This window comes from Tachysurus fulvidraco, chromosome 25, assembly GCF_022655615.1.
Source record: "Tachysurus fulvidraco isolate hzauxx_2018 chromosome 25, HZAU_PFXX_2.0, whole genome shotgun sequence".
NCBI lineage: Eukaryota > Metazoa > Chordata > Actinopteri > Siluriformes > Bagridae > Tachysurus > Tachysurus fulvidraco.
In genome coordinates, this window is record NC_062542.1 from 12273543 (window position 1) to 12301329 (window position 27787).

General features: G+C 40.3%; 1 protein-coding gene across 3 annotated transcripts in view; it reads left to right on the forward strand.

Moving 5' to 3' along the window:
- The first annotated feature begins 239 nt into the window (after positions 1 to 239).
- rttn (rotatin) overlaps positions 240 to 27787 on the forward strand; it is a 53175-nt gene continuing 25627 nt past the window's right edge. For 2 of the 3 annotated variants that reach the window (XR_007139473.1, XM_047808492.1), the window contains exons 1-24: positions 240 to 439; positions 1496 to 1683; positions 2694 to 2877; positions 3055 to 3135; positions 8466 to 8556; positions 8653 to 8767; positions 9897 to 10044; positions 10326 to 10491; positions 10811 to 10962; positions 11127 to 11245; positions 11624 to 11794; positions 13646 to 13858; positions 15002 to 15114; positions 15293 to 15419; positions 17480 to 17605; positions 17883 to 17999; positions 18325 to 18464; positions 19046 to 19217; positions 19697 to 19796; positions 20787 to 20875; positions 22104 to 22221; positions 24680 to 24776; positions 26444 to 26509; positions 27114 to 27305. Coding sequence is in view for 2 of the 3 variants with exons in the window: in XM_047808492.1 (XP_047664448.1) it covers positions 409 to 439; positions 1496 to 1683; positions 2694 to 2877; positions 3055 to 3135; positions 8466 to 8556; positions 8653 to 8767; positions 9897 to 10044; positions 10326 to 10491; positions 10811 to 10962; positions 11127 to 11245; positions 11624 to 11794; positions 13646 to 13858; positions 15002 to 15114; positions 15293 to 15419; positions 17480 to 17605; positions 17883 to 17999; positions 18325 to 18464; positions 19046 to 19217; positions 19697 to 19796; positions 20787 to 20875; positions 22104 to 22221; positions 24680 to 24776; positions 26444 to 26509; positions 27114 to 27305 (3116 nt within the window). In the remaining variant the exon portion in view is untranslated. The remainder of the gene's footprint in view (positions 440 to 1495; positions 1684 to 2693; positions 2878 to 3054; positions 3136 to 8465; positions 8557 to 8652; positions 8768 to 9896; positions 10045 to 10325; positions 10492 to 10810; positions 10963 to 11126; positions 11246 to 11623; positions 11795 to 13645; positions 13859 to 15001; positions 15115 to 15292; positions 15420 to 17479; positions 17606 to 17882; positions 18000 to 18324; positions 18465 to 19045; positions 19218 to 19696; positions 19797 to 20786; positions 20876 to 22103; positions 22222 to 24679; positions 24777 to 26443; positions 26510 to 27113; positions 27306 to 27787) is intronic. The other variant, XM_047808493.1, reaches the window with a different exon arrangement.

The following is a 27787-nucleotide window of genomic DNA, read 5'->3' on the forward strand; positions in this document are numbered from 1 at the left end:
CTTAATTAATCAATTCATCTATTTATCTATCTATCTATCTATCTATCTATCTATCTATCTATCTATCTATCTATTTATTTACTTATTTATTTATTAAAGAGCTCCTTTGTTTTAGCTTTGTTTTACTTTATCTATACATAACGGTCCCAGCCGCGTCTCCGTCCAGTCGTGTGTCAGCCGTCATTCCGTCCCCGCGCCGTCACCTAGTGCACTACGTAGGTTGTAGAGACCATTACTATATTTGTCACACAACCGGAAGTAGTTGAAACTGGCGCCGTGGTTAAAAACAATAACGCGTCCGCGCTGTTCAGAATGAAAGGGCGTTAAAACCGCAACATGAGCAGCGTTTAAGAGTTTGTAACGCCTCGATAACTGGCTAACGTTAACGTTATCTACGTTTATCGCACCATGGAAGTATCATCTCTCATTAAAAAGCTCGGTAAGTTGACGTCTGTGTATTAGCTTGTGTTAGCTACTAAGCTAGTCGACTTTAGCTGTGCATGTTTGACAGTTTCCTTTTTATTTTCATGCTGTCTTACCTAACAATTATATATGGGTTTAAAATGACCATTTAATATACATTTATTATGTTATTATATTGATATTATCTAGTTAGTTTTGCTCTCAGCTCGGAGTTAGTGTGGTGTTGTTGCCTTGGTGATTTCCGTTACCTTTAGCTATTAGCTCTATGTTGTTCAGTATAATAATTATAGAAAAATAATAATACATGTATTTTCATATAGGATAAACATTTTCTGCTATATTAGAACATTTTATTTGAATAGACACAATCTATTTCGAATTATATGTTGCTTATTGTAATGTATAAACAATAGGGGCGTGTTATTTGAGCCGTATTATGAATATGTATGAATATGGTAATTAGAAACGCCTACATTTCTGTGCCAACCCAAATAGTCTGTCATTTATACTTTGTAAATTAGCCTCCAAGAGACAGTCCACACTGAAACATATCGGAGTATTGATGGAGTGTTTTATTGATTCTGTTTGGTTGAATTTGTTTAAGCTTCATTAATTATTCTGATGGCATGTTTTCACTTTGGTGTTCACTTCTGTTAGACATTTGTGTAGCTTTTGTGTTTTGTGTTATAATGATGCAGCATTTTAATACGGCATTTAGTCCCTTAGTCGTGTTGATGTACACTTTGCTTCAGCAGTCAGCCTCCAGCTTCCATCGTGCTCGTCGTCTCGTATATATCTGACGGAGCCGACTCGAGTCTCTGCTGTAAATCAGCACAACTCTGCTTTCTCCACTACTTTTTGTTTGAGGTCTCATTAATGTGATGCTGAACGTTGCTGGAAAATGGTGAAAGATCATCTTATAACAGCAGCAGAATTGCTAAGCACATCACATGCATTTCAATCTAAACATACTCATACTGCCCGAGTAACATCATGTTAGGTGGTTTTCCTCCAGGGCATGAGCAACGAATGTTTGTTGCTGTTGTTGTTATTATTGCTTTTCTTTTCCCAGCTCACTCGTTAGTGGAGATCCGAGTTCGCTCCATGAGGAACATTGTCTCTAAGCTTCAGCTCAGTCTCATCTCCCCAGCTGACGTTGTTCAGGAGCGACAGCTCTTCATCAACCTGCTGCACTGGTTTAACTTCCCTGAAGTCCCACTGCAAGAGGAAGTGTTGCAGCTCATTAACACACTTGCTACGGTACTTTAGCCCAAATTAACACACAAACTACACTGCAAACTGCTCCTAAAATCTGCCAGTGTTTATTCGGGCATGCACTCCGATTTTTAGGCTCCTGTGTATTTTAACAAAGCAAATGATCGTGACTTCCCGAAGATTAGAGCAGCTCTAGCAGAATCAGTGAAAGTGGGCGGAGCTATTATTAAGCAAAGCTTACATTTGACTTTGCCTTATCAATCACACAGATGATGTCACTTAATGTTATGCTTAATGTTACTAATACTATTTCCACCTCAACTGACATCAGCAGCTCTATTTTATTATCCAATATTTTGTCAGTTGCTGAGTCTGAAAAAACAAAACACACTATATTTGCCGTAAGCAACTTATTGTGCAAGATCATCAATTATTACATATTCATAAATTGGCATTACGCTTTGTCCGTCTCCAAAGTGCTACATGGCTCCTCCCCTTTCTCCTCCTCCTGTACCGTTGAGAGACGCATCTGAACCAAACGAATGACATGACACATTCATTCATTACATTTCAGTATCAGGCCTTCAGTTCGTACTGAATCACAATTTTCCAGTTTGTACTGAATCAGTATCGCTCTAGTTCAGAGAGTTTGTTCAGTAAATGGTGAGTTCGTTTGCTTGAAATCTTTGTTCAAAAACACTGATTTACTGATAATACTACAACCTGACTGTTGTGGATGTTTGGTAAGCTGTCAACTAAGCATGCTCATTAGAATATTAGGCCATGCCCAGAAAGAAACTGTACAGACTTTCAGTCAAACTGTTTCTGTGTGTAATGTAATATACAGGTTTAATATCAGGCACACACAAGGAACAAATCACATGCCGCTTGGACATGACAAGTCCCCATATGCAATGGACATTCAACACATCAAGAGTCATGTATATACAGTCGATTCTGGTCAGATTTGTGTAATAAATAAATCTTGACAGATAAAAACAACCAGACGGATGTCCAGTCTTTTGATTCCCCTTTTTTTCTCCTGTACATTAAAGCATCCAACTGGTGCCTTTATGTTAAGAGATGTAGGAGGAGTGGACTTTCTAACGCAGCTCTCATCCAACGTTGACCCGCAGCTTCGAAATATCATTGAGACGATCCTCGACCAGCTCTTCCATCTTCATATTTACCCAACGAGCACTTCTTCAGACCAGCAACCGAGCTGCTCTTTTCAACCAGGTAAGCTTTTAATGCACGAGGCGGCATGTGACATCCCGTTGATTTGCAGCACGGCATAAAAGAACGTCCTCCAAGAGCACCACCCTAACAAAGAGTACCAGCGGCATCTCTCGTTCACCACGGCAGTATAAAATTGATTTATGGCTCCTCACTGAAGCTGTTTTTTAATATTCTCAGCGGAGGAGATGTCAGTTAGAGGATATTTCCAGCAAAATGTGCCGAGCCAAACAGATGCCGCATCACCGCCCAGTGTATCAGGTACGGACCTCTAAATCACCTCATACCGCCTACTATAGATGATGTTTGCTTAGAATATAAAACTAAATTGCTTAATGTACTACAACATTAAGTGCACCTCGTATATCATGAGTACAACCCGTATCATGCCTTTAAAAAAACAAAAAAACAAAAGATTATTTGTTTATTTATTGTTTATTTTGATGGATTAAATTGGTGTGGTGTAAAAGGAATGAATTTCCTGTTCTAGGAAAAGAATTTGTTATTGATTAGCCTCCTTTAACAGAACCTACCCAATTGCTTTATTGTATTTAATCAGATTCCACTTTCTAATGTATAATGTTGGACTAGCTTGTAGCTCTATAATTATACATAGTCATTTCTTTCAAGTTTTTTTCTGAACGCCACCCATCAGAGACCTTGATGTGTTTAAGAGATCTGGTGGTTATAATGACTATGTAGCATACCAGTAGAATTGATACCCTCATGATGTTTTCTTATTTCTGGGAGTGCAGCACAAATCTTCTAGAAAAAAACCCCAACCTTTTTTTAATCGGAGAAGGTGGCCTTTGTTGTGCGACAAAGTAAGCCCTGGAGGAGCTGTAGGACGTGAGAGGTAGCTTCACGAGTGTGTCAGGGACAGGTGCCGATTTTCATTTATGGATTTCTATAAGGTTTTCTCAAAGCATGCGCACCGTTCAGGGTTCAGCGCAAGACAGGTAGGCCTCGGGCGCACTTCCTCGGGCAAGTCTGCAGGGAATTTGGGAGAGAATAGAGAGAGCGAGTTATAAAGCAAACAGAGTGTCCCTGTCCTACATAATGTGCAGGGTTTTTATTCTTCCTTTTCTTGATTCCTAGTCGGAGAGACATATCGATCATATCCCTCCAGTTCTCTACCGTCTTCACTGGCTTCCTGTTAAATATCAAGTAGACTATAAGATTTTACTTCTCACTTTTAAAGCTCTTCATAATTGTGCACCACAATATCTCTCTGACTTGCTTCATATTTACATCCGAAAGCATACTGTCAGATCTTCTTCATCTGTTTCCCTTGTTGTACCTTCTGTTCGTTTAGCCACTATGGGGTCTAGGGCATGTAGTTGTGCTGCTCCTAATCTCTGGACTTCCCTTCTACAATCTATACGAGAAAGTGACTGACTGACTACTTTTAAATCATGTCTTAAAACTCACTTGTTTAAATGAACTTTCTCTGATCAATTTTAAACTATTTAATGTCAATAATTGTTGTTTGTTGTGTTGTTGTATCGATTTTATCATCACCACACAACTGTACGGTGTCCTTGAGTGCCCTGAAAGGTGCCTTTAAATAAAATGTTATTATTAATACTGTCAGTCCTTTCTAGGCTCGAGTCCACACTCTTCCTCGAGTCCACACTCTGCCTGGCATCACACTATAGCATTAAATTTCCATTCACTTAATAAGAATAATGGAAATGTTGCTGAATTTTGCTTCCTGGACTCAAACGTAGAGCAGACAGAATATTCACACCACTGATTTGATTGTTTGACAATTGGCCAGTTTCTAATCATTCTTCACTCCCAGCTATTTCCACAACACACTCCCAGATACAACAGCACCAGGGTTTGAGCCATGTCATGTTTTCCCATTAAATCTAAAGATTACATTTCTAAAATTTGCCAAATAAGGTCCTCTGCTCAAATATCCCGGCTTTAATCAGCTATTTAAAAACTCACGCCGGCTGTGAAAACGAACGGGAAAGATTTGTTTGCAAAATGAGAGTCAGGGAAGTGGGGCTGAGACCGATGCACTTGCAGGTCAGAGTTTTTAATGAGAGCAACGCAAAACAAATCCAAATCGTAAGACAAGGTCAAGGATAAAGTCAGGCTTAGGTCAGGAGATCAATAAATAAAGTACACAGGGATGAGAATCAGGAAACAGGCAGACAGTTGAAACTCTGGGTAAAGTAGATGTGCAGGGCAAACTCAGGGTTTACTTTGCAGCCAGATTGGGAACGAAAGTCTTATTTTAAAGTATGTGTGAGAATCGGAACTTAGCATGTAGCCTGTCCAAATGAGCAGTATTCATAAAACAGTAGGCGAGAGACCTGGATGACCTACTGCTTCTGCTGAGATTCTGCAGTGTGGAACCAACACACTGCGCTATCCCACAATGCAACGGCATCGACACGCAAGAGCTGTCAGTCTCAACAATAGCAGAAGGCAGTGGTATAAGTATCAAACGCTTTTCGTCGTGGTTAACATGCTTATTTAATAAGGTGTTGAAGATTTAAACAAGACAAAAGAATAGACAGTTATGACATTGTAGGTCTTATTAAGACCCTCTGCGGTGATTTAAAACAGACTGCATGCAAGAAAAGCCTCAAACATCATACAGCTGAAAGAAGAGAAGTGAATTGAAGAGAGGGGAAAACTTTTTACCAGTCGATACAAATTATGGTAGATTGCTACAAGAAACGTCTCATTTTTGTTGTTGATTTCTTTTGTTTAATAAGTGAAAAGTGATTTTATTTGTTTTTGTAGTTTATAAGCGATTACATCACTTTCATCTACAGGTACAAATTAAAACAAGGCCAGAAATTGACATGTTGACATTTCTTAATAAAGAACTTCATATTTTATCGGGTGTCCTAATTTTTTTTCCCCATGACTGTATACTGATCAGTACGTACTGAATCCATGGTAAAGTAGCAGGCACAGAATCGAATTTCAGATATTCTAAGGGGTGTCGTTCAGGGCGGCCACGTTTTGAGCTTGCCTTATGTTCTGGGAAATGGCGCTTCATATTGCATGGACCTGACATTCACTTCCTTTTTATACAAGAAAAAAATAGTCCTAAGTAAGGAAAGGATCAAACGCCTTTGACACACATTTAGTATAAAAAAACATTACAACATTACAGCACCAGTTTAGTCCTCAGGTCTGGTTACTGCCTGTGTGCAGGTTCTTGATGTGTCTATGTGAGTTTCCTATCAGTTTCTCAGGTTTCCTCCTATTGTATTCCTCCCTCATGCTCAGCATTCCCGGGAGATTCCGATCCAACACGACCCTGATCAGGAAAAAGTGCTTACTGCATACGAATGAACGAACGACCTAGAAACAGATCGTTAATTTTGATCAGTACACTTTGCGATGATGCCTTTGTTCCAAGTTTTATTCACTCTGTTAGAGATTGTTTTTTGGGCACTCCTGTACTCTTCTGAACCGGTTCATGGTGTTACTCCTGGAATGTAGTAAAGCAAACTCCTCTGTTCATATCCCCTCTGAGATATCCTCGCTTTTAACCTTCCACGTTCTCTCCAGTTCGTCTTTCCGCTGCCGGTATTTCTCCGGCTTCTCCCTTTGGATGTCACAGTTACTTGGGATTGCCAGATCTATCACCACTGCTGTTTTCTGCACCTTATCTATTATTTACTCCTGTGTGCAGTTCAGAAGGGTTTGTACCGTGGTATTTTCAGTTTCAGGCTGAGACAGGAGGCTTCTTTTGATGATGTTTACATGCTGGGTGACTTTCACCATAAATGTGGATGAACCCCCCTAGGTGTTTTTTTTTTTTTCCACATTTTTTCACATAATGTTTTCACATATTTAGCCTCATTCTTTTAGGCTTGCTGTTGCAGTGGCGGCATCACATTAGCTCCATGCCTGTTTGTTTGTGGTTCAGTCAGGTAGCCAGGTTTTGCTATGAGATTTTGTAATATATTCAGAACGACTGAACGCATTAATCTTTATCTATGCTCAACATAATCACAATTAAGCAATCGAGGAAGCTGAATTGTGATCATTTTTACTGGGATTAAACGCAGTATATTCAAGATTTTATTTCTCACTTATACGGTCATGTGACAAGAACATAAGACCACCGAAGACAACCACAGAATGCCACTGGAGGTCTAACCTACAAGTGGCCATCAAACTATAAATTCTCCCCTTCAGTGAGGAAAAGTGCTGACACAACGAACACTGACGGGATCACCGTGCCTTTATAAGCACTTTCCCAATTTCTTAATAATTACAGTATGTACGTTAATATCATACCCTGTGCAGTATCATACATTTTGTACAAATATAGAATATCTCATTTAGATTTAATTTTTATTTATTTCTTCTTTTATTTATTTCGCGTCTGGCAACATAATTTCTATTGGGATGAATAAAATTCTATCTTATTTGATCTCTTCTTATCTGACCCGATCTGATCTGCAGTATACAATTTGCAGTGAAATGAAAACCCGGCCTTATCCTCATCATCTAATGCATCTATAGCACTATTCGGACGGGATTAGTTTTACGTGGGGACGTGGGGGTAAAGTAAGTATTACCAGAGCTTCTCTGTGATTTTAGTCCCATCCGAATGTGCCATCTCGGTAATCATTACGGACAATGTCAGTAAAGATTTCGGCGACTTTTACCTTCTGTAAAAAGGTCCAGAAAAATCACCTCAGGTAATACTAATCCCGTCCAAAAAGACCCGCTGTAAATATGTACTGTAAAATTCCGTCATTTCCTGTTTAAAAGTAGCTTTTGGCACGTTTTTCAAGCATGGAGGCGCCAAGTTGTCTGTTTGCGCACGTGATAACAGGAAGCAACGTCATACTCACATGACGACATGTTATGTCTGCCCACTTCTGCTAGTTTTACTGAGATGTCTTGTCCCGTGCGAATCGGCCAATTAATATTACAGCCGTCCTGAGGTAAAATTGCATTACTGCACGTCCCCACGTAGAACTAATCCCGTCCGAATAGTGCTTAAGTAAACTACATTCAAGGAAATGGAAAGACGAGACAGAAGAAGTAATCCGAATACGTGCAATACGTTACAACACGTTAGTGGAAAGCGATGTGCTAAACGTGCAGCTTGTATTCTATGTAGGAGCGGTAAAAGTTGAGTGTGTAGAATGTCAAGGAATATACAAGTCTTTATGGAATACTAATGGATCCGGAAGATAGACATGTCGGTGCTGAGGAGTCCAAAAGCCTGAGGGAAGAAGCTTCTCCTGAGCCTGAACTATTATAGTGTATTAAAGAACATTTTTGGAAGGAGTCTCCAGTGTGACCTGTGGTTTCTTATCATCATGACACTCCTTTGTCTTATCAACTTTATTAAGTGGAAAAAAGAGGTGATGGTGTTTTATAGCTGTTCTACTGTGGGTGGTAATACATAGGGTTCTAACAGCAACCGATTCATGTCAAGTCACTGATCGTAATTTTCCTGTTATGACACGCGTCGTTTTGGTTCTTACTTGAAATGTATCCATCGTAGGTACAAATTCTGTAAAACTATTCAAAGTGTTTGTAACGTCTACTTTTTTTTTAGAAATCAATCTCTCTGTCCTTTCTGTACTCCGCAGCGAACACCTCTGTAAGATGCTTAACGTTTTCAGTGTTTCCTTGGTTGTCTTTGACTGCAACCGACAGACACATTTTATCATCGAACGAAAGGTGCGTGCGCTCTCGGCTCATCACTACTCTTCACGCTTATTAGAATATTAGATGACCGTCTGGAAATGTCTGACCTCTTCCATGTTTAACACGCAGTTCTCTGAGAAGCGATAATCCGGACTTGGTGCGGACCACCTGCGAGCTTCTGCGAGACGTCATCATGCAGGACTTTCCAGCAGAAATATTCCTGCAGCGGCCAAGTATAGTGCAGGTAGGTTGGTATCGTTTGCATAGCATTTTGAATCTAAGTTCAAATACACACCGTAGGGGTGCAGCGGCCACGCCTCCCATACAGGGCTTAGCGTGCAAAATGACCACGCCTCATTCACTAAGGACCAATTGGAACCGATGCCATGCCTTTTCTCCTTGGACTGATGGATAGAAACACGCCTCCTAACACACAAAGTGTTCACTAGTACTGTCTGATTTATAGAACACACTTTTATAACTGTACTGAAATGCACATGGACCATGACAGCATACAGAAGTCAAGCGTTCCTCACCTGACTGTCTGGTCACTAGTTCTGATATTCATATCCTTTCATAGGACTGACCGATGCGGAGACCATGTGTCATTTACTTGGGCTGACACAGTTGCCACCCCTCCACTCTGACTGACAGGCACTGTAGCCACAGCTGTGTAGTGACTGACAGGCACAGTTGCCACACCTCCACTCTGACTGACAGGCAGTGAGCCACACCTCTGCTCTGACTGACAGGCACAGTTGCCACCCCTCCACTCTGACTGACAGGCGCTGTAGTGACTGACAGGCACAGTTGCCACACCTCTACTCTGACTGACAGGCGCTGTAGCCACAGCTGTGTAGTGACTGACAGGCGCTGTAGTGACTGACAGGCACAGTTGCCACACCTCCACTCTGACTGACAGGCACAGTTGCCACACCTCCACTCTGACTGACGGGCACAGTTGCCACCCCTCCACTCTGACTGACGGGCACAGTTGCCACCCCTCCACTCTGACTGACGGGCACAGTTGCCACCCCTCCACTCTGACTGACGGGCACAGTTGCCACCCCTCCACGCTGACTGGCGGGCACAGTTGCCACCCCTCCACGCTGACTGGCGGGCACAGTTGTCTCCCCTCCACACAGTTTGTGATGCGCAGAAGCTGTACTTTTTGGAAAGGAATCCAATATATTGGTTTTCTGCTTACAGCTTGGTATTTTTAAATAGGATGACCATAAATGTCATAGAAATCTGCAGTACAGTATGAGCTCTACAGGTTATTCACTGAAAGGAGCTGCTGGAATATTGATCTACTTGGTTTATTTACCACTAGACAGATGTACATATATTTTTTTTCATTTTCTTCCCCCTAGAATCTGGTGAAGCTTCTCAGTGTGAGCCCAGAGAATGATTCCAGCTCATTGGCTCTCCACGCTCTGGCCTGCCTTCAGCAGCTCTGTGGAAACCTGAAAAGTCGACTGCGCTTCCACAGAGATCCCAGCTTCTGCTCAGCCAAGCATGGTACAGCACACCCGACTTAACACACACTTCTCCACAACTCTGCAACACTTTTCTCACTTATTAGTACATTTCTTATAACCTGACTGCTATGAAGATTATTCTTACCAATACTTATGTTAGGGATCCATCCAGGTGCTGAAAATGTCGGTGAAAATCACATAGGTTTACTTAAACCAGCGTGATGTGTTGATTTCTTAAACTTCTCAATCCTAGGACACGTCTATTTCACCAAATTAAGGAAAACAGAATGGGACCGATTTCATCTCTTTTGTTCTCTATAGATCCACTTTCTCAGAACTCCTCAGTATCGTATCCTCAGGAGGTCAGAGGAACCCAGAGGTCAGGGGTTTTGAGTCCAGAAGATTTGTCCCCCCGCCCTTCCGTCCTAGGACGTCCCGGTACGCGGGTCCGTGGGGACGGACAGGACGGAGACGCCGCCTCCACCAGGTATCTAAGAAATGCGATTGTTTCTCTAGGTTGAAGCTACAACAGTTTGTAGCGAAGTCTTTTATTGAATACGACGGAGCTAAGCAGCCCTTGGGTATTAAGATCCATTGTGATTATTAGGGGACTAGAAATTTGAATCCAGTGTGTTTTAAGACAAAAATCCAAAGCCTTTATATAAAGCCAAGTGAAATAATTAATTAAAGCTTTGGATTTGTTTTATTTACAAAACAAACAAACAAACAAAACAAATCTGGCTGCGATTTTTAACACCTTGCCCGTAGAGGCTGATTACAGATTCTCTTTGACTGCATTTGTACAGCAGCAGCAGCAGCAGCTCTCAGAGAGAATTTCCCCTCGGGCCAAACCTGGAGCCGGAGGGCGAGGATCCGCCGGAGCTCCGAGTGCAGCAGTGGAACATGGGCAGATTTTGCATGGAAACCCTACAGCACACACTTCCTCTCCTCAGGACAGGTGAGAGTCTTCTCTCACTTCACTCTGAGAGCCTCCAGATGTTTCTTGTTCCTTTTTAAGCTCCTCAGGAAAAGTGAGAGTCCTTAAATTTCAGCTCCAAATAGGTTTCTTCTCCTCTTTGACTACTCATCCTGCTCTCTTGTGTCTCCTTGTGGATGTCTCAGAGAAGATGAAGGTTTTCCAGAAGGCATTAGAGCTGCTGTCGGACATCCTCAGCATGCTAAGGGTCATCGTGTCACCACATGAGCTGTGGGAAGAATGCAGCCTCACTGCCAACGAACTGGCAAGTGTTTCAAATTTGTTCATGTTTCAAGAGCGAGTTCCAGATTATGTCAAGATGTCTTTTTATTCAATTACTCTTTTAATATTAAGTAATATTAAGCTTTCTGTGTTTAAAACAAATTTCCTGTTATATTTGGTTTGAGGTACACTCAAAATAGTGCTGAATAGATTTTTCTGCAAGGCTCGAACCGCTCCTTCGTTTATTTTTTATGCGCTATTGCAAAACACTTCTCGCGGACACTTAAACTTACTTTGAAATGTGTTGCTGCCCCCTGCTGGTTTCCTTTCGCCATGGAATAAAGCCAAAACCCCAACCGAATAAAGATGCTTAGCAACTAACTTCTTTTCCCTCCCCATTCCACCCCCAACCCCCCTACAGAGAGAGAAGCTGCGGGTGTGTATGGAAAAACTGGGAGAAATCATGTGCCATCACAGTCATATGGCAGCATCAGAGCAACCCGACTCAACTCTGATTCACCACCGCATGTCCTACACAGGGACTTCTGTCTTCACCATTCGCCTTCTGCAAACGCTCCTACCTGTGGAGAAGGTGAGAAGGCATATCATTAATAAAGCCTGTAAACTGTAAATAATGAATGCATGCCAGAGTTCTGTACAGGTAACGTTCACTGGTTAATCTGCACTGCAGTCATTTTCTTTGTTTCGATATCGTCTTGATTTCCGTATTCGAAAACGTCTCGAGGCAAAGCAGAGTCACGTTTTATATCCTAAAGCTGCTTAATTCCGAATAGAAGCACATCCTACAGTTCATTACTTTTTTTTTTTTTTTTTTTTTTTAGATTTATAAGATACATTAACGATACTACACATGCACTTGCCTTGATGCCCGATGACGCCTGAGATAGGCCCAGGCTCCCCGTGACCCGAGAAGTTCGGATAAGCGGTAGAAGATGACTGACTGATGACTGACATCATCAGACTATGACTAACGAATGACTTATTAAGTCATACTTCTATGTGTTTCCTTTTATAGCAGTATTTAATGTCTTTCACACGCACAGTCCCCCATCCTGAGCCTGGAGACTCCTTCCATGCATAAATAAACATCACTTTCATGATTAATGACTTTATATTTTTCTCTACAACATATTCGAATAAGTGTTTAAATATTAACATATGATTCGAATTTAAGCCAGCACAACTGTCTGGGCAACACCTCAGGGCCGGTCAGTTAGAAGATCGTAACAGTCCTGTGATCTAAACGCATTTACTGATGTGATCGACAGCTCACTTCATGTTAACTTGTCCACAACATTCATGACAAGGAGGACAGAATCAAATTGGAAAAGAAAACATTCTGCTTGAGACCATCTGTAGCTTCAGAAACCGAAGGTGTGCAGTTGAAGTGGCTTTAATGACACGGATGTATTGCTGACTCGATGTTTAAGGAAATCTAACAAATTAGCTGTCACTGGTATAGCTTGTTTTTCTCATTTGTGTGTGTGTGTGTGTGTGTGATGGTAAAACAACACTTCATGCTCAATGCAAAATCCTGCAAAAATCATTTATGAGTATTTCACACTTTCTTGGCATTCGGTTACATCATGGCTGGTGTTAACAGCCTTGTAGGTTCTTTCCAGTAAAAGCACTTTGTATTACTTAGCAGTTGTCTTTTCACTTCTTCTAGTGTGATATAGTAACTTGGCAATCGTTGTTTTCAGTACCAAGGTCAATGCTGTTCTAAAATAAATATAGATATTTAGATATTTTAGATCGTTTAGGGTCATTTAAACTCCGGGTAAACAGAATCCTGGGAGATCTTGTTTCATCTTTCATACATTCAGCCGTTATTCCTGACTATTCATAACGCTACATTCCTGAACCCTGGCTAAACTTTCTCATTTGCAGCGTCAGCAAACATGATTGGATAAATACAGCGATTTAAATAACCGCTTGTCTCAAGCTTTCTCTCAAGTAAATCCTGTTTGGCTGTTTTAAGCCTCCTAAGATGGACAAAAAAAAGACCAAATAAAAGACAAAGACTCTGTACACAAAACCGTACAAGGCACATGCTGTTCAAATTCTGACCGGATTTCTGTTGCTGAGCATTTAGTTGTAACATTCTAACACTGAACACATTTTAAGCCGTATAAACCCTAGTTTCCCCTAATCCGAGGTAAAAAAAAAAGTCGCTAATGCCGCTACTAAATTTCTAAATGCGATCGGTTCCTCTGCTGGCTGTTAAAAGTTGCGTTTGGAACGACGATATCCCGGGTTTTAAGCGCAGCATGGAAAAATAAACAAAAACGTGACTTTCCATCTGCACTTTGGAACACTTTCTGTTGCTGTAATCTCATGTAACTGATGACCAGTACATTACCGTCACATAGTGAGCGTGTGCGTGTGCATGCATTAAGACATTTATCATTTCTCCATACAGGCAAGTGCGAACATTCCTGAGACTACAGTATCTGCGGTTTTCCACCTCTGTCTGGATTTCCCGTTCAGCCTGGCGTTTCCCAGCGTTCACGAGTCAGCAGTGGCCTTCCTGGAGCAGTCCAACTCTGAAAACCACAGCCTGTACTGCAGAGTTAGCCGAGCTGCTAACACAATGGAGGCCACTTGTTCCTTTCTAAAGGAGGTTCAGGCTGAGGTAATGCTGAAGGCAGACAGCTAACAGCTTACAGATACCATCTCAAAGACCATGTGTTCTGTAACACCGAGAAGATGTTCACATTATAGGAAATGTGCTGTTACAAGGAAATAATTCCCAAACCAAATTAAAGCAGACCTGCTATTAGCACCCTAAACGATTATTGTCTAAAACAAATACATTTCAAAACCTATTCTTGTTTTTTTATAATCTCAGCATTTGTCCAACAATTCATTTGTTTTACATGTTAGGAATGTTAGGCATGTTAGGAAACTGGGGTCAGAGCATCGGGCTAACCATGACCCTAACTTTTTTGGCTAGATATTTTTTATTATAGCTTATATTTTAGAACCTTTTAAACAGTCATTTTCTCACCAGCCTTTCTTTATTTTTTATCTATCTATCTATCTATCTATCTATCTATCTATCTATCTATCTATCTATCTATCTATCTATCTATCTATCTATCTATCCATCCATCTATCCATCCATCCATCCATCCATCCATCCATCCGGCCTAAAAGTTCCATTTTTATTTCACCAGTCCAAAGCACACATTTCCAAAAAGCCTCTGGTATATCTGCAAATATGTTTAGCAAAACATCAGCTGTTCATTTTTGTAATGAAATCAAAGGTAATGTTTCTTTCTGATGCAGATCATGTATAATTGTGCAGCATCTCTGCTGCCTCAGCTAAAGTTCCTCACACATCTTTTGCTGTCATTTTTTATATATTTTTTGCAGACGAGTATATGGAGAGTTTTCTTTCAGATCTTGCCTTCACGACAATTCCTCTTCACTGCCGTTATCTGGAAATAGCGAGATAATAATTCTCGATTTAATGAATTAATCCCGATTCGATTCATTCTTCTCTGTAGCAAGGCCTAATGAGCTACCGAAGGTCTGAGACTTTACAAGTAAAAGGGGGTCCAAACTTTTACACATGCTGCCATTAATGTTGTCTGTCTTTTTTTTTTTATGTATATCAAATGTTAACTGTGCATGTTTTAATACAGATATTTATCAGAAAGTCTTACGGTGTTGTGGTAATAAATAAAAATGCAAAAGGGGAAGATTGTAATGGACAATGCTAACATCTTTCCTTGTACATGTTGTTCACACACATGGGTTTTACACACTGCAGGGAGAAAAGAATTGGCTGGAGCTGCTGGAGCTCGCTGGCCAATCCATAGACGGCTTTCCCTACCATCAGCACCTACCGCTCATCAAGGAATTTATCCACATCTGTTCATACCTGTAAGATTTTCTTAGTCTTTTTGTGAATATTTCCACCTTCTTCTAACCGAATCAGTACATTTGAAAGCCCGATGTTTACATGTAGCGATAAGTGTCATTGCTCATGTAGTGTAATATGGTGCCATGACGCGATTAGCCCAGGATGTACAGTGTGTATGTGTGTGTGCTGTGTTTGTAGGTGGAGGTCTGCTCAGGCAAGCCCACTGCTTCAGATGGAGAGCCAGAAGATCCTTCTAAAGCTTTTGTCACATCCTCTGCTGCCAGTGAAGGCTGAGACATACGCACGCACTCTGGATGTGGTCAAGGTCATACAGAATTCTAATATGAACACTTCATATCGCTAGATATCATGCGAATTAGCCAGGCTAAAGGAATACAATGTGAAGGATGTTAAAACCATATGTCTCTGTTTTACTCGTATCCAAATAACGAGGACTAATTTGCACTTGCGTCACGTAAAATCTTTAAGAATGAGAAGAATTAAAGCAGAGGAAGGATACAATATGGAAATGTGAATTTAGGAAATATCTATCCAGGCTGGACTCACGAATGAGAGTAAAACGGAATGTATTCTGTTCGGCACCTCCAACCTTCCCAGTTTTGTTGCTGCTGGTCATGATTTCTCAGCCCCTCATTTTATCCAAGCAGTCAAAAAGACAACAGATTAAATGTTCAGACACATTGGTTCTGTTGTCAGGACAGGCTTTTTCCATCCTCGCCTCACGAAGGTCAAGCCCTTTCTGAATCTGAGTGAGCTGGAGAAAGCCGTTCATGCTTTTTTTAGCTCGTGGCTAGATTATTGCAATGCTCTTTATTTTGGAGTCAATCAAGCTCATCGGCGTCGTCCTCAACTTGTGCAAAATGCTGCAGCTCGTATGCTGACCAATATTCGCAAACGTGATCACATCACATTAATCCTGCATTCCCTCCACTGGCTACCGGTACAAATCCGGATTCAGTTTAAACTTTTTATGTTTGTTTTTAGTGCAGTTAATGGCCTGGCACCTTGTTACCTATGTGAGAGTGTACGGTTTTACCAACATAGTAGAGCTTTACCTTCCGCTGACCAAAACTTACTAGAGGTCTCTCGAGGTGTAAACAACGGAGTGATCGTTCTTTTGCAGTGGCCGGTCCTTAACTCTGGAATACCTTGAGTTACCCGCCATCACTGTCCTGCCTTTGTTTAAAGCCAAACTTAAAACTCACATATTTAGAATGGCTTTTGATTTATAATTATTGTCTTGGTTTTGGTTATTTTATTGACATTTTATTGTATCTTAATCTGATCTTAAGAGTGATTCAGGACCAATCTCAGAGCCATATCTTAGAGAGGAGGCAGTGATTGGTTGTCCAATAAAAAAACAAAAAAAGGATCAAATCTGGTCTGTTATAAGCCTTCACTTTGTCTCTGTGATGATATTTGAGACTATATCGTGTAGGGATTACGTTCGTGACGATCATATTAGAGATACGATAAATATCTGTGTTACAAATGTAATGTAAATGTAAACATCTCTGACACAGCGCAGAAATGTCAGTGCCAAATTATATCATTTCTGCTGCTATGGTATTTCGGCGACGTTAGCGTATCTCCTAAATGCCATAGTGGCAGAATATACATGCCATTTCTCAACCGTGTTGATTATCTCTTTAATATGATTGGTCACAAAAAAAATCTCATACACAATCTAATCTGTATCATCTTATTACTTCACTGTCATTATTAAATATTGTACATTTATTCATATATTATATAATTTCTACGCTGCTAAAGAAACCTCTTAAAAGTTCTCCTCACAACTCCTAACATTTTTTGATCTTTTAAGGGTTAAGATGCTTTGTGAATAACTTTTGTCTTTACTAGGATCCTCTCTTTAATTTTAACGGGTAACAGCCAAATTTCTAAGCATTTTCTGGAGTCGATCCACGTGGACACTGGGCACAAGACAGGGGACACCCTGAACGATGTGCCAAATCATCACAGTGTGCAATATCACACATGCACACACACCCAATCACACACTATGGACAACTTGTCTCTAGACTCTACAAGCTCCACATACACAGCAACCGTGCAGAAATCAAACCCCAAACACTGGATGGGGGGTTTGAGGCAAACGTACTCTTACTAATTATATTAAATGCTTTGATCGAGTTATCAAATACAATAATAGAATACAATAGAATCCATAATGCATTAGAATGATTGCTTAATAATACCTGCCATTTGAATTACAGCTCTGTCAGTGCTGCTGTAGCAGAAAAGAAATAAACACCCTCTGACCAATCGAATTTGAGAATCTGGTTTAATCGTATTTCGAATTTCAAACGAGTAAAGCGTGTTTACGTTGCTGTCTCCCTGTAGGAGTGTTTGGGGATTCATAACGTGTCCAAATCAGCTTCGTCCATCTGCAGCGGTGTGCATTTCCTCTTCCACCCTCGCGTCCTTTACGAAATCTGTACGTTCGGCCTTCACGATCAAGCAAAAGAGGTGAGCTTCCACTTCCTCAGCAGCCAACGAGAAGCCGTCCATGATGTCAAGATGAATGTTCGGTTATGTTGACGCATTGCTTTGTAAGGCTCATAAACCTGTAATAAAGCCATGCTCTCTGTGTAATAGCAGCGAAGGTCACACTCGATGTAATGTTTGACATTGGGAAACGGCATATCGGTGCGTCCGTTACGTCGTGCCGAGCCTTGTTTGGATGAGACGGTTTGTAAGCTTGACATCATAGAGCCATCAGCTTGGTTTATGTGTGATCCAAAAGGTGAATTCGGCTGCCAAGGATCTTCTTCTGTACCTGCTAAAGGGACGATTGATGATGACTGTGTCGAGTTGGAGTAGATTTAATGAAGCACTTTACCCAGTCATTCCTGTGCTGCAGGTACACACACACACACACACACACACACACACAAGTAATACAGAGCTCACAACAAGATAATGTGGAAAATCCAGAAGTAGTCTTCATCTTTTAACACTATGAAGCTCAGCTGTAACTTAGTTTTCTGCTTTAAACAAGTTTCCTGCTAAAAGGCAATAAAACACGTTCACAGCTATTGAATATTCATGGTCCTGCCACGTCTGATTTATTTTGTTGAGGACACTCTGTAATTAGATCGTCCTGTCAGTAAAGCGTGCCTAAAGTGCTCTCTCTCATCTCCACAAAGCATATTTATTCATCTTCATGATTTTCTCGGCTGTGTCAGTGTTACGCAGGCACGGAGGATGCCCTGGGAAACAGCGTCCTGCTGAGAAGTGTGCTCTCAGATGAGATTGGAGACACGGGCTATTCCTCGGCGACTCGACTCCGCGCCGTAATCAGAATGCTCTTCACCAAACAACACGAGTGAGTTCTACTAACCGCCAATTTTGGATTCTGTACAGCAGCTCAGTTGGGGGAAAAAGTAGAAAAGTGGTGGTTGTGGGTCGCGGCACGTTCTTATTTAGTTAGATGCGCTTCTGTGGGGTTTCAGTCACTTTGTCTTTCTGATGAGGCATCTATGTTCTCCAACCACATGGTAATAAAAAGAAATTTTCCAACTGAAAGTGAGGTACTATCAGTACCTGCATGAGAAATATTGAATTTCTATAGACTGTGGTACCTGGGAGGGGTGTAAACCCAAGGCGATATCATGTGACACGATATATCAGTTCATAAGGGAACGATTCGATATTTGGCGATACCACTGTTAATCACAGTGCGATCAATGCTAACACACCATAGCAGCTTCGCTCCAGTGATCCAGTACACGGTAGCTGTATCCTTTAACCCTAGATGAAAAGATATGATGGCATTTAACATGAATAAGAAAACAATATCCTTTCAATTTTTATTTTTATTTTTTTTATTAAATCATAAAACCTTACTACCAACCTGCGTGCACTTAAATGTAACATTACACTGCGTCTCATGTCCGTGATTTAAAGGGTGAGAAGCACAGCAGCTCAACACCTGTCACCTCATTTGGTCAGCTCAGAAGACAAAAAAACGTCCCAGGCTGCTGTGGACAGCTCGATACTGTCAGCTCTGCCGTCTCTCTACGTTACCGACAAACACGTGGACGTCAGACTAGACGACTCCAAGAAGTCTTATCTTAAGGTGACCTAGAATCCTATTCCCCAGAAATATGGCGTATGACCTTTTTTTTTTTTTGTATTAACTCTAAATGTCTGTTTATAGCTGCTGTAAAAATATGAGGTCATTTCATTTATAAAAGGAATCATTCCTGAGACCTGATGATTTCCCAGTAGAATTTTCCAGTACAGCACAAAAACATTGTATACAACATTCAGGTGGTTTTGTGTTTATTTTGAGTGTCTAGTTGGTCAAAGGAATTGTTGTGAAGTCAAACAGTTGCCTTTGTCTTTGTTTTTTTTATTCTATCTTTTATTCTATTTGTTTTATTATTATTATTATTATTATTATTATTAATCAGTTTTCAGCTCATCTCTATTTATATATATATACCCAGAACATAGCTGTGGTAGTTAAACACAAAGGTACAATTAACTCTTAAACAAACAGCTCTCAATAGCCTTGTGTGGGTTTTTTTCTTTCTTTTCCATCTCTTTGCACAGGTGGAATGTGTGAATAAGCTTTTCAGTATCTTTACCTCGGAGACGGTGGATATGGTCCTGCGCAGATCCGCAGCCGAGCAGCTGGTGGTTGTTTTGCAGGGTGAGAATCATGTCGTCTCCTTCCTCTTACTCAGTCACACACTCCTGCTCGCGAGCACTCGACGCTCTGTGAAGTGTGTGTGCGCTACGAACATATTAATAGGTTGGTGTGAAGCGGAAGGGCTATAATTAGATCCAGTTTAAGATCTACCTTAGCGTAGTAGTAATATTAAAATGAATTTTCTTGTGCCTTTTACTTATTTATTTTTTTATTGGACATCATGTAATTGTTTGAGAAGCAACTCAGATTTTTAGAAATCACCAGTTTACTCAAGTTGAAGCCAATTTACAGGAACCTGAAAGGTACATCATCTTCAGCAGTTGTGCTTTCTAACAGTCTCCGGGATGCTCCGTACCTTCTTAGTAACACGACAGGCTGCTTTGTATTGTTTATTATCTTTACATTAAGGTGAGAGGAAAAATCCAGTGAAGTCAGAGAAAGGATTCTTAGGTATTGTTGTTATAATGAAAGCGTCTCCATTGCAGGTGGTTTTGTTTCAGTCGTAGCTGAATGAATGAATGAATTAATTAATTAATTAGGGGCATGGAAGCCTTTATCACCACCACATATACATTACAGCACAGTGGAATTCTTTCCTTCGCATATCCCAAATGAGGAGGTTTGGGTCACGGCACAGAGTCAGCAATGACACAGTGCCCCTGGAGCAGAGAGGGTTTGCTCAAGGGCCCAACAGTGGCAGCTTGGCAGTGCTGGGGCTTGAACCCTGTGAAGCAGTGTACATTCAAATTTTTTGGTTTTCCTACACTGGAAAACCCCAAACATGACACAGACTTGGCATGAAAAAGTGTCTTGTTAACATAAAGAGGCTGCTGAGTGAACAGTTCTGTACAGCTGCTCTAGTGTAAGTGATAACAGGAAGCTTGTTTCGCAGAGGTTCTGTTCTACCCATGTGTATAAAAATTGGATCATGTTGTGGATGTAACTGGAGTATAAATGTGCTTTTTTTTTTTTTGTGTGTGTCCCCTTTAGATACTACAGTGCACACTGTGCTGAAGAAGCAGGGACTAACGGACAAGCTCGTGTCTTTAATTACAAACAGCGTGAAAAGACACGGAGGGGTAACATACCATCGTTTCCGTTTATTTCCACAAGTAAAAAGACGCAAAAATATCAATCAGGAAACATAGACATATATGATCTATTTACTTTATGTTCAAACAAAAGGACCAGTCTTTTATTCAGCGGGTGAAAACAAACAATATATGGGAAGACATTAGAAGAGGTGCGAGAGATCCGAGCATGGCCCGGCTCTGAGCTAATAATGTCAGTCAGAGTTAATTAGAGTGTGTCGTATGACGAGGGCCTCCCCAGGCCTAACGCTGCCAGTGTTGCGGAGTGTTTTGCCCTGCTAATGAGGCTAATTACGGGGAATAATGTTCATAATGTCTGGCACTTACACACACACACAACAATCTGATAAGCCTCCGCAGCTACTTAACATTTTTATGGAATGTTACACCGTCACACATGCTGCTTATCTCTATACTTTTGCGGTTATTTTTCCTTCACCTTATAACAGAGATCCTTAAATAAGTTTGGATTGAATTAAATGATCAGATTTAAGACTGTACTGTAAATATTTTTCCTAAAATCATGATGATTATTATTATTCCAAAGCTTTTCTTTGATTTCGGTTGGAATTCACACAGCAGGTTTAACGTCAATTCTCTCGTTTTAACGTTAGTTAGTTATTATACCCGTAAGATGGACGCTCAACATCTCCAATCTAATGTTGTCGAATAATAGCAGGATTATTTTAATGTGACAAGCTGCCAGGGCGATCCTTTCTTATTAGTCCGTGGACTTGGGGATTATTTTACACTCACTTGACTCCACAGGTCGTCTTTGTTTTCCAAAAGAAAAACAAATGTAAAAAAAATTGTCAAAATAAAAGCAATTTTAAATTCAGTTAATATATGAAATAAAATGTAAAAAAAAAAAATCCATTTCAAAAAAGTAATAAAAAATGTAATTGGAGTCGTCGATCGTGTTCTCATAACCGTACGCCTTGTAATGTTTTACCGATTACCATGAATATGTTCATTCAAAGGGTTTTTTTTGTTGTTGTAGATTTACTTTTGGACAAAGTTCAAAATGATTCACGTGCAACAGTTAAACAAACCTTAACAAAAGTTAGTCGAACGTCGTTTATGGCGTATTGATTTTGGTTATAGGAAACTAAATTTACACGTTTAATGTTGTGGCCTGTTTAATTGTCAGAGCAAATCAGACAATGTGTTAAAGAAACTATTTTTTTTCTTTTCTTTGTTCTCTCACCTCCTGTAGTCTGTCGAACGTCTGTCTGAGCCGAGCGTTACGATGCTGAGGAAGTTAGTGTACGCCGATCCGTCTCTGCGTCACACTCTGGCTCAGCAACCAGATTTCCTCCTCACGCTACTCCAAGGTATAAACTACACCATGCATTAGTCCTGAGTAACACAGAGCAGCACAATTCAGTGATTTCTTATCATGTTTCAAATACTTAAAACGATCTAAAGTCAAGTTTCTAGGTTTTTTCTACCCATCCGATATTTATTTGAACATTTTAATGTACATTATTATAAAAAGTTGCATGATAATTCACCAAATAAATTATACAGTGGTGTTTTCTTAAATGGACTAAAATATTCAAAATTGAAATGAAAGAAAAATACACATAAATTTTTGATGTTAACTAAATTTAAACAAAGACTTGTTGTATTTTCACTTTTTTTTGTTTTTGTTTTTATGCGCAATTTTTTAAACACAGTCAGATATTTGGACAGTAAGACTTTTGCCTCCATACACCAGCACAATGGACTTGACATTGATTTGAAGCAATGGTGAATAAAGTGTAGACTGTAAACATTGATAGTTTTAGAATTAGAGCGTTTTTTTTTTTTTTTTGTTCACGCAATTTAAACATGCTCAGAATTATGTAATTAATTGCAACAGACATGTTTATAAATATAAGGATTTTTTTATTCTGGGATGCAAATCTTTTGCAATCAAAACATTCTGGTTCCACCGGACATCGACAAATGCCGAGTTTCCCCTCTTGAAGTGATTTGTCAGGCCTTTACTGTAGCCACCTTCAGTCGCTGCTTGTTTGAGGGTCTTTCTGGCTTCAGCTTTCAGGCTTCGGAAAGTGAAAATCAAGAACATTTCATTTCTTTGCCTTAAAAAGCCTTGGGTTGCTTTAACTGTCTGTTTTTAATCCAACCGTACACTAAAGTGTTGTTTTTGCAGCATTTGACTGAATCGGAGCTGGTGCTATAGCTCTACAGTTCACAATTCATCCCTTTACTTCTTCTATCAGCAGGCACATCATCAATAAGCACCAGTGACCCAGTTCCATTGGCAGCCACACAGTTAATCCTGCTTTCAAAGAATCTTGTACCAGAACTTGTCCGAGATGTTTACCATGTTTACTAGCAAAGTCTAATTGGGCTTTTCTGTTGTTGAGTGTTCCCAGCGGTTTGCATCTCCAGCTAAATCCTCTATATTTACATTCATGAAGGCATCTCTTGATAATGATACCCCTACCTTCTCAAGAGTGGTGTTGACTTGGCTGCAAGTTGTGAAGAGGTTTCTCTTTACCAAAGAAAGAACTATGCGATTATCCACTTCAGTGGCCTTCCATGGTCTCCCAGGCCTTTTGGAGTTGCTGAGCTCTCCAGTACGTTCCTTTTTTTTTTTTTTTTATGTTTTTTTACGAATGGAACAAATTGTTGATTTGCCAACTCCTGAATTTCCTACTGCCCTTCCTACTGCCCTTCCTACTGCCCTTCTAAAATTCATAAACATTTTACATTTATAAACATCTACACACTATGTACTTATGTGTAAAGACTGCAGAGCACTTTGCTCTCCTTTATTTGTCTTAAATTAATAATAAATGACCTAACCTCGAACCTGCAGTTTGTACCCCGTGAGCATGAAGGCACCATGTGAAAACTGTCTACAATTTTGATTGATTTAAAAACCACCGTGGTGGTGTACAGAGGGACGATTGTGTTACTGTCCAAATACTCGACACTATACCCTAAATCATTTCTGCTCAGATTACATAAAGCCACAAAGTTGTATCTCCAGGAACACAAGAGATTTTACTGCTTTAACCGACTTGTTAATTGGTCGCGTCACCTTATTTGCAGAGGAGGGCACAAGTCACACATGTGCAAGTCACAAGTAAGTCTTGAGTCATGAATGTCAAGTCAAAGTCAAGTCGAGTCTTTTTTAATATTTGTCAAGCAAGTCTCAAATGTGCGACTTAAGTCTGACTGGAGTCAAGTCATTTGACTCGAGTCCCCCAACTGCTTATTTGTAATAAGCTTTAATGCACTTTAATGAGCATTGGTAGCATTTTTTTGGCTTCATCCCCATCTTCTGCCTCTACCTTTTGAAAAGCAAATCCAATTTTTATTGATTTTTATTAGGTTAATTTCCGTTAAGTTTTTAGAAAGCACAGAGTAGTTTTTTCACAGGAAGAGAAACCGGCTGTGTCGTCCACTTACTGTTCACTCATGTTTTTTAGCGGACTAGCGAATGTGCCAGAGATGGGGGCGTTGTGTGGTGGCTATAACATGACTGACCGACCGTCTGTTCACATACAGACATGCAGGACATCACAACCCACAGTTTTCTCAGTCACTTAATACACTTTTGCTCTAACGGTTAGAGTCCAACCCCTGGAAATGGAGAAATTCAGAAGAGATTTAAATATTCAAACGATCCGCGAACGATCTAAAAAGAATCATTTCAGGGCGACAACACGATTGCACTCCACCATCCCCCACTGTAATCTGTGCTATTGAGTCCACTCCGTGTCAGAGAATGTTCATTTACTCCATCATGTCTTGTTTAATTGACATTTTTTTCAGCCTCTCTGCTGATGAAGGCCAATCAGAAAGACGTGACTGAAGCTGCAGCACTGATGTGTTTCCTGCTTTTTGATGAGATCGCGACGGTCGACGTGTGGTACGTGTAACTGTCTCGGGATTTTATTCTTTTATTCTTTTTTTTATTTAATTTTTTTATTTCCATCAATTTGGAACATTCTCAGTTTTATACACATAATACACTTCAGAGTGTTCGGCGGTTCATTAATAAAGTAAGGTTTCTTACAAAGTTTAACGAAACATTTGACAAACATTTTTTGCCAAACTACACTATAGTGAGCCACAGAAGTGACTTTAATTACCTCCTTTTTTTTTTTTTTCTTTCCCATCTTTTCCAATTGTCTTAGTTGATTTCTAGATGTTTTTTTTTCTAGATGATTCCGAGTGCACACCGAATAGTCTATTCTGAGTCAGGGTTCGAACAGCATTCACTGTCATACACTGAGTCAGGGTTCGAACAGCATTCACTGTCATACACTGAGTCAGGGTTCGAACAGCATTCACTGTCATACACTGAGTCAGGGTTCGAACAGCATTCACTGTCATACACTGAGTCAGGGTTCGAACAGCATTCACTGTCATACACTGAGTCAGGGTTCGAACAGCATTCACTGTCATACACTGAGTCAGGGTTCGAACAGCATTCACTGTCATACACTGAGTCAGGGTTCGAACAGCATTCACTGTCATACACTGAGTCAGGGTTCGAACAGCATTCACTGTCATACACTGAGTCAGGGTTTCAGCAGCAGTCGTTTGCTGTTTTTGCACAAATCCTTTACATTATCTCAGGGACCTGCTGCTAAGAAACTGTGATCACTCTAGTATTACTGCACGCAATATTGTCTGAACATACAGTATTTACGCTGGTCGCTGCTGTTTCTGTCTATTATCTTTTGTGTATTGTCTCTTTGTATTTTTTTCTATTGTCTTGTAACTGTCTTTTGTCCTGCATTGTCCTGTCTGTCTTGTTTGTCTTGTCCTGCACTGTTTGCACCAGGTTGCACAGATGCACTTTATGTATCTAGGACTAACTTACTAAGTCCTTATAGCTCTGTCTTTGTTTTATATAGCACCAGGATCCTGGAGAAACGTTGTCTCATTTCACTGTGTACTGCAACAGCTACATATGGTTAAAATGACAATAAAAGCTTCTTGACTTGACTTGAGCATGTGCTCTAAAAGTAAATCTGCCCCATAGATTTACAGTGAACTTCCAGGTTTCTTCATATCGCTTGTATTACTTATATAAATGTTTCACATTTATTTGTTATGTTTAAAAAAGCTATATTAATCATCCTAAGCGTATTATTTAGAAACCATGAAGATAGGTCTGGACTGCCATTGACGCAATAGGCTTGTGCTGAAGTCTCCAGTAGCGGACAGTTAATGTAGAACTTACTAGAACCAAATAGACTTTGTGTTAAATCTAGAACGAATTTTTCTGTATAGTAGACTGTCTGGTGTCACCCACATGACGAAGGGTTTCCTTTGAGTGTTTGAAGGGTTCTTCTTCACGTCGTCACCTCATGCTCATTAGAGATCTTTTTTTTGTTGTTGTTGTTTTTTCTCATCAGTTTATGCATTTCTGTGATGGAGCTTTTTGACGACGTCTTTTTGATGAGAATTCTTACAAGAACCGAATTATCATATCGGAGTGTTCTTTTCTTTTCTTTTCTTTTTTTTCTGAGATTAATGCATGAAGGGTTAATGCGTGTTATGTGTTTGTCATGTATTTGTCATCAGTACTGGAAAAGCTGACACGGATCCAGCCCTCGCTCCGTTCTCTCTGCCGGTCTGCATCATCAGAAGGTAAGCACAATGTGAAACACCTTCCAGTTACGACAGTTTGTTATAACGAACAAATTTGCTTCGCAGGAAATGTTAGGAGTTTCTTCACATAGCAGTGGGGTTTTTTTTTTATATATTAATTGGCATTCAAGTGAAACCCTCTCAACACCGAGACACGTTCAAGCTTCTGCAAAGACCTTTTTAAAGCACAGATTAAATGACTGGGACGCTGTCCTCTGCGCTCTAGCTTATGTACATGAATAATCATTCCAGCATGGTAATAAAGAGTAATAATAAGTTTAAATGATGCCGCTTATATACTTAAACGTGAAGGATAAGTTGTGGTAAGATCCGGATCTTTCGAGACAAAAAAAAAGAAATGAAAAAGTTCTCTTGGAACGTCGACAAAGCCACAACTCTGATGGGTTTAGTTCCTTTATCCGTCTCTGAACATCCGATAGTCTACGTCGCAAATCAAGTTTATAATCATCAAATGCTTTTAAAAGGTTTAAAATGACAAGTGTTGTATTTGTGCTGTTTGTGGCATCACCACATCCTCGTTTTTCACTACTACAGGTATCCACATAAACATACGGTCATAAAATGTCCTTTTGTTTTTGTGCAGGTATAATCTGCCGTTTCACGCTGCGTCTCATCACGCTGTAAGTCCCAACTGCATCGTTCTGCCTCTTTATACTGATCTGATGGAGCTGAGAGCTGCCAAGGAGGCGCTGAGCTTCAGCTGGAACCGGGCCTGGCACTGCGGCACAGACGCGCTGCTCACACACCCGAGAGACAACACCGCTCACACACCTGAGTAAGACACTGCTCACTCTAGGTATCAGTGGCTTCAGGGTTACGTCAGGTTAATCTATCCTATGGTCACTGTGAAGGCGACACTGACATGTGTTTGTGCGTGCGTGTGGTGGGTGAACGGATCAGATGTAGAATCATCTAAATTTTGATGTTACTTCACCACTCAAAGTTTATCAGCATGGCTTTTTGGACAAGAGTTCATCAGCAAGCAAAGTCTGTCATTGTCATGCAGTGAAATAAATGTCAGTACTTTGATTTGCTGGATCGAGAATTATTTTATAAGCAGCAAGCTGTGGTGTTAATTTGAACAATGATCAATTAAGTCTCATGACATACGGCTAAGTTTGGTGACCCGTACTCAGAGTTTGTTCTCTGCGTTTAACCCATCCAAAGTGCACACACACACACACACCCAGCAGTGAACACACACCCAGCAGTGAACACACACCCAGCAGTGAACACACACCCAGCAGTGAACACACA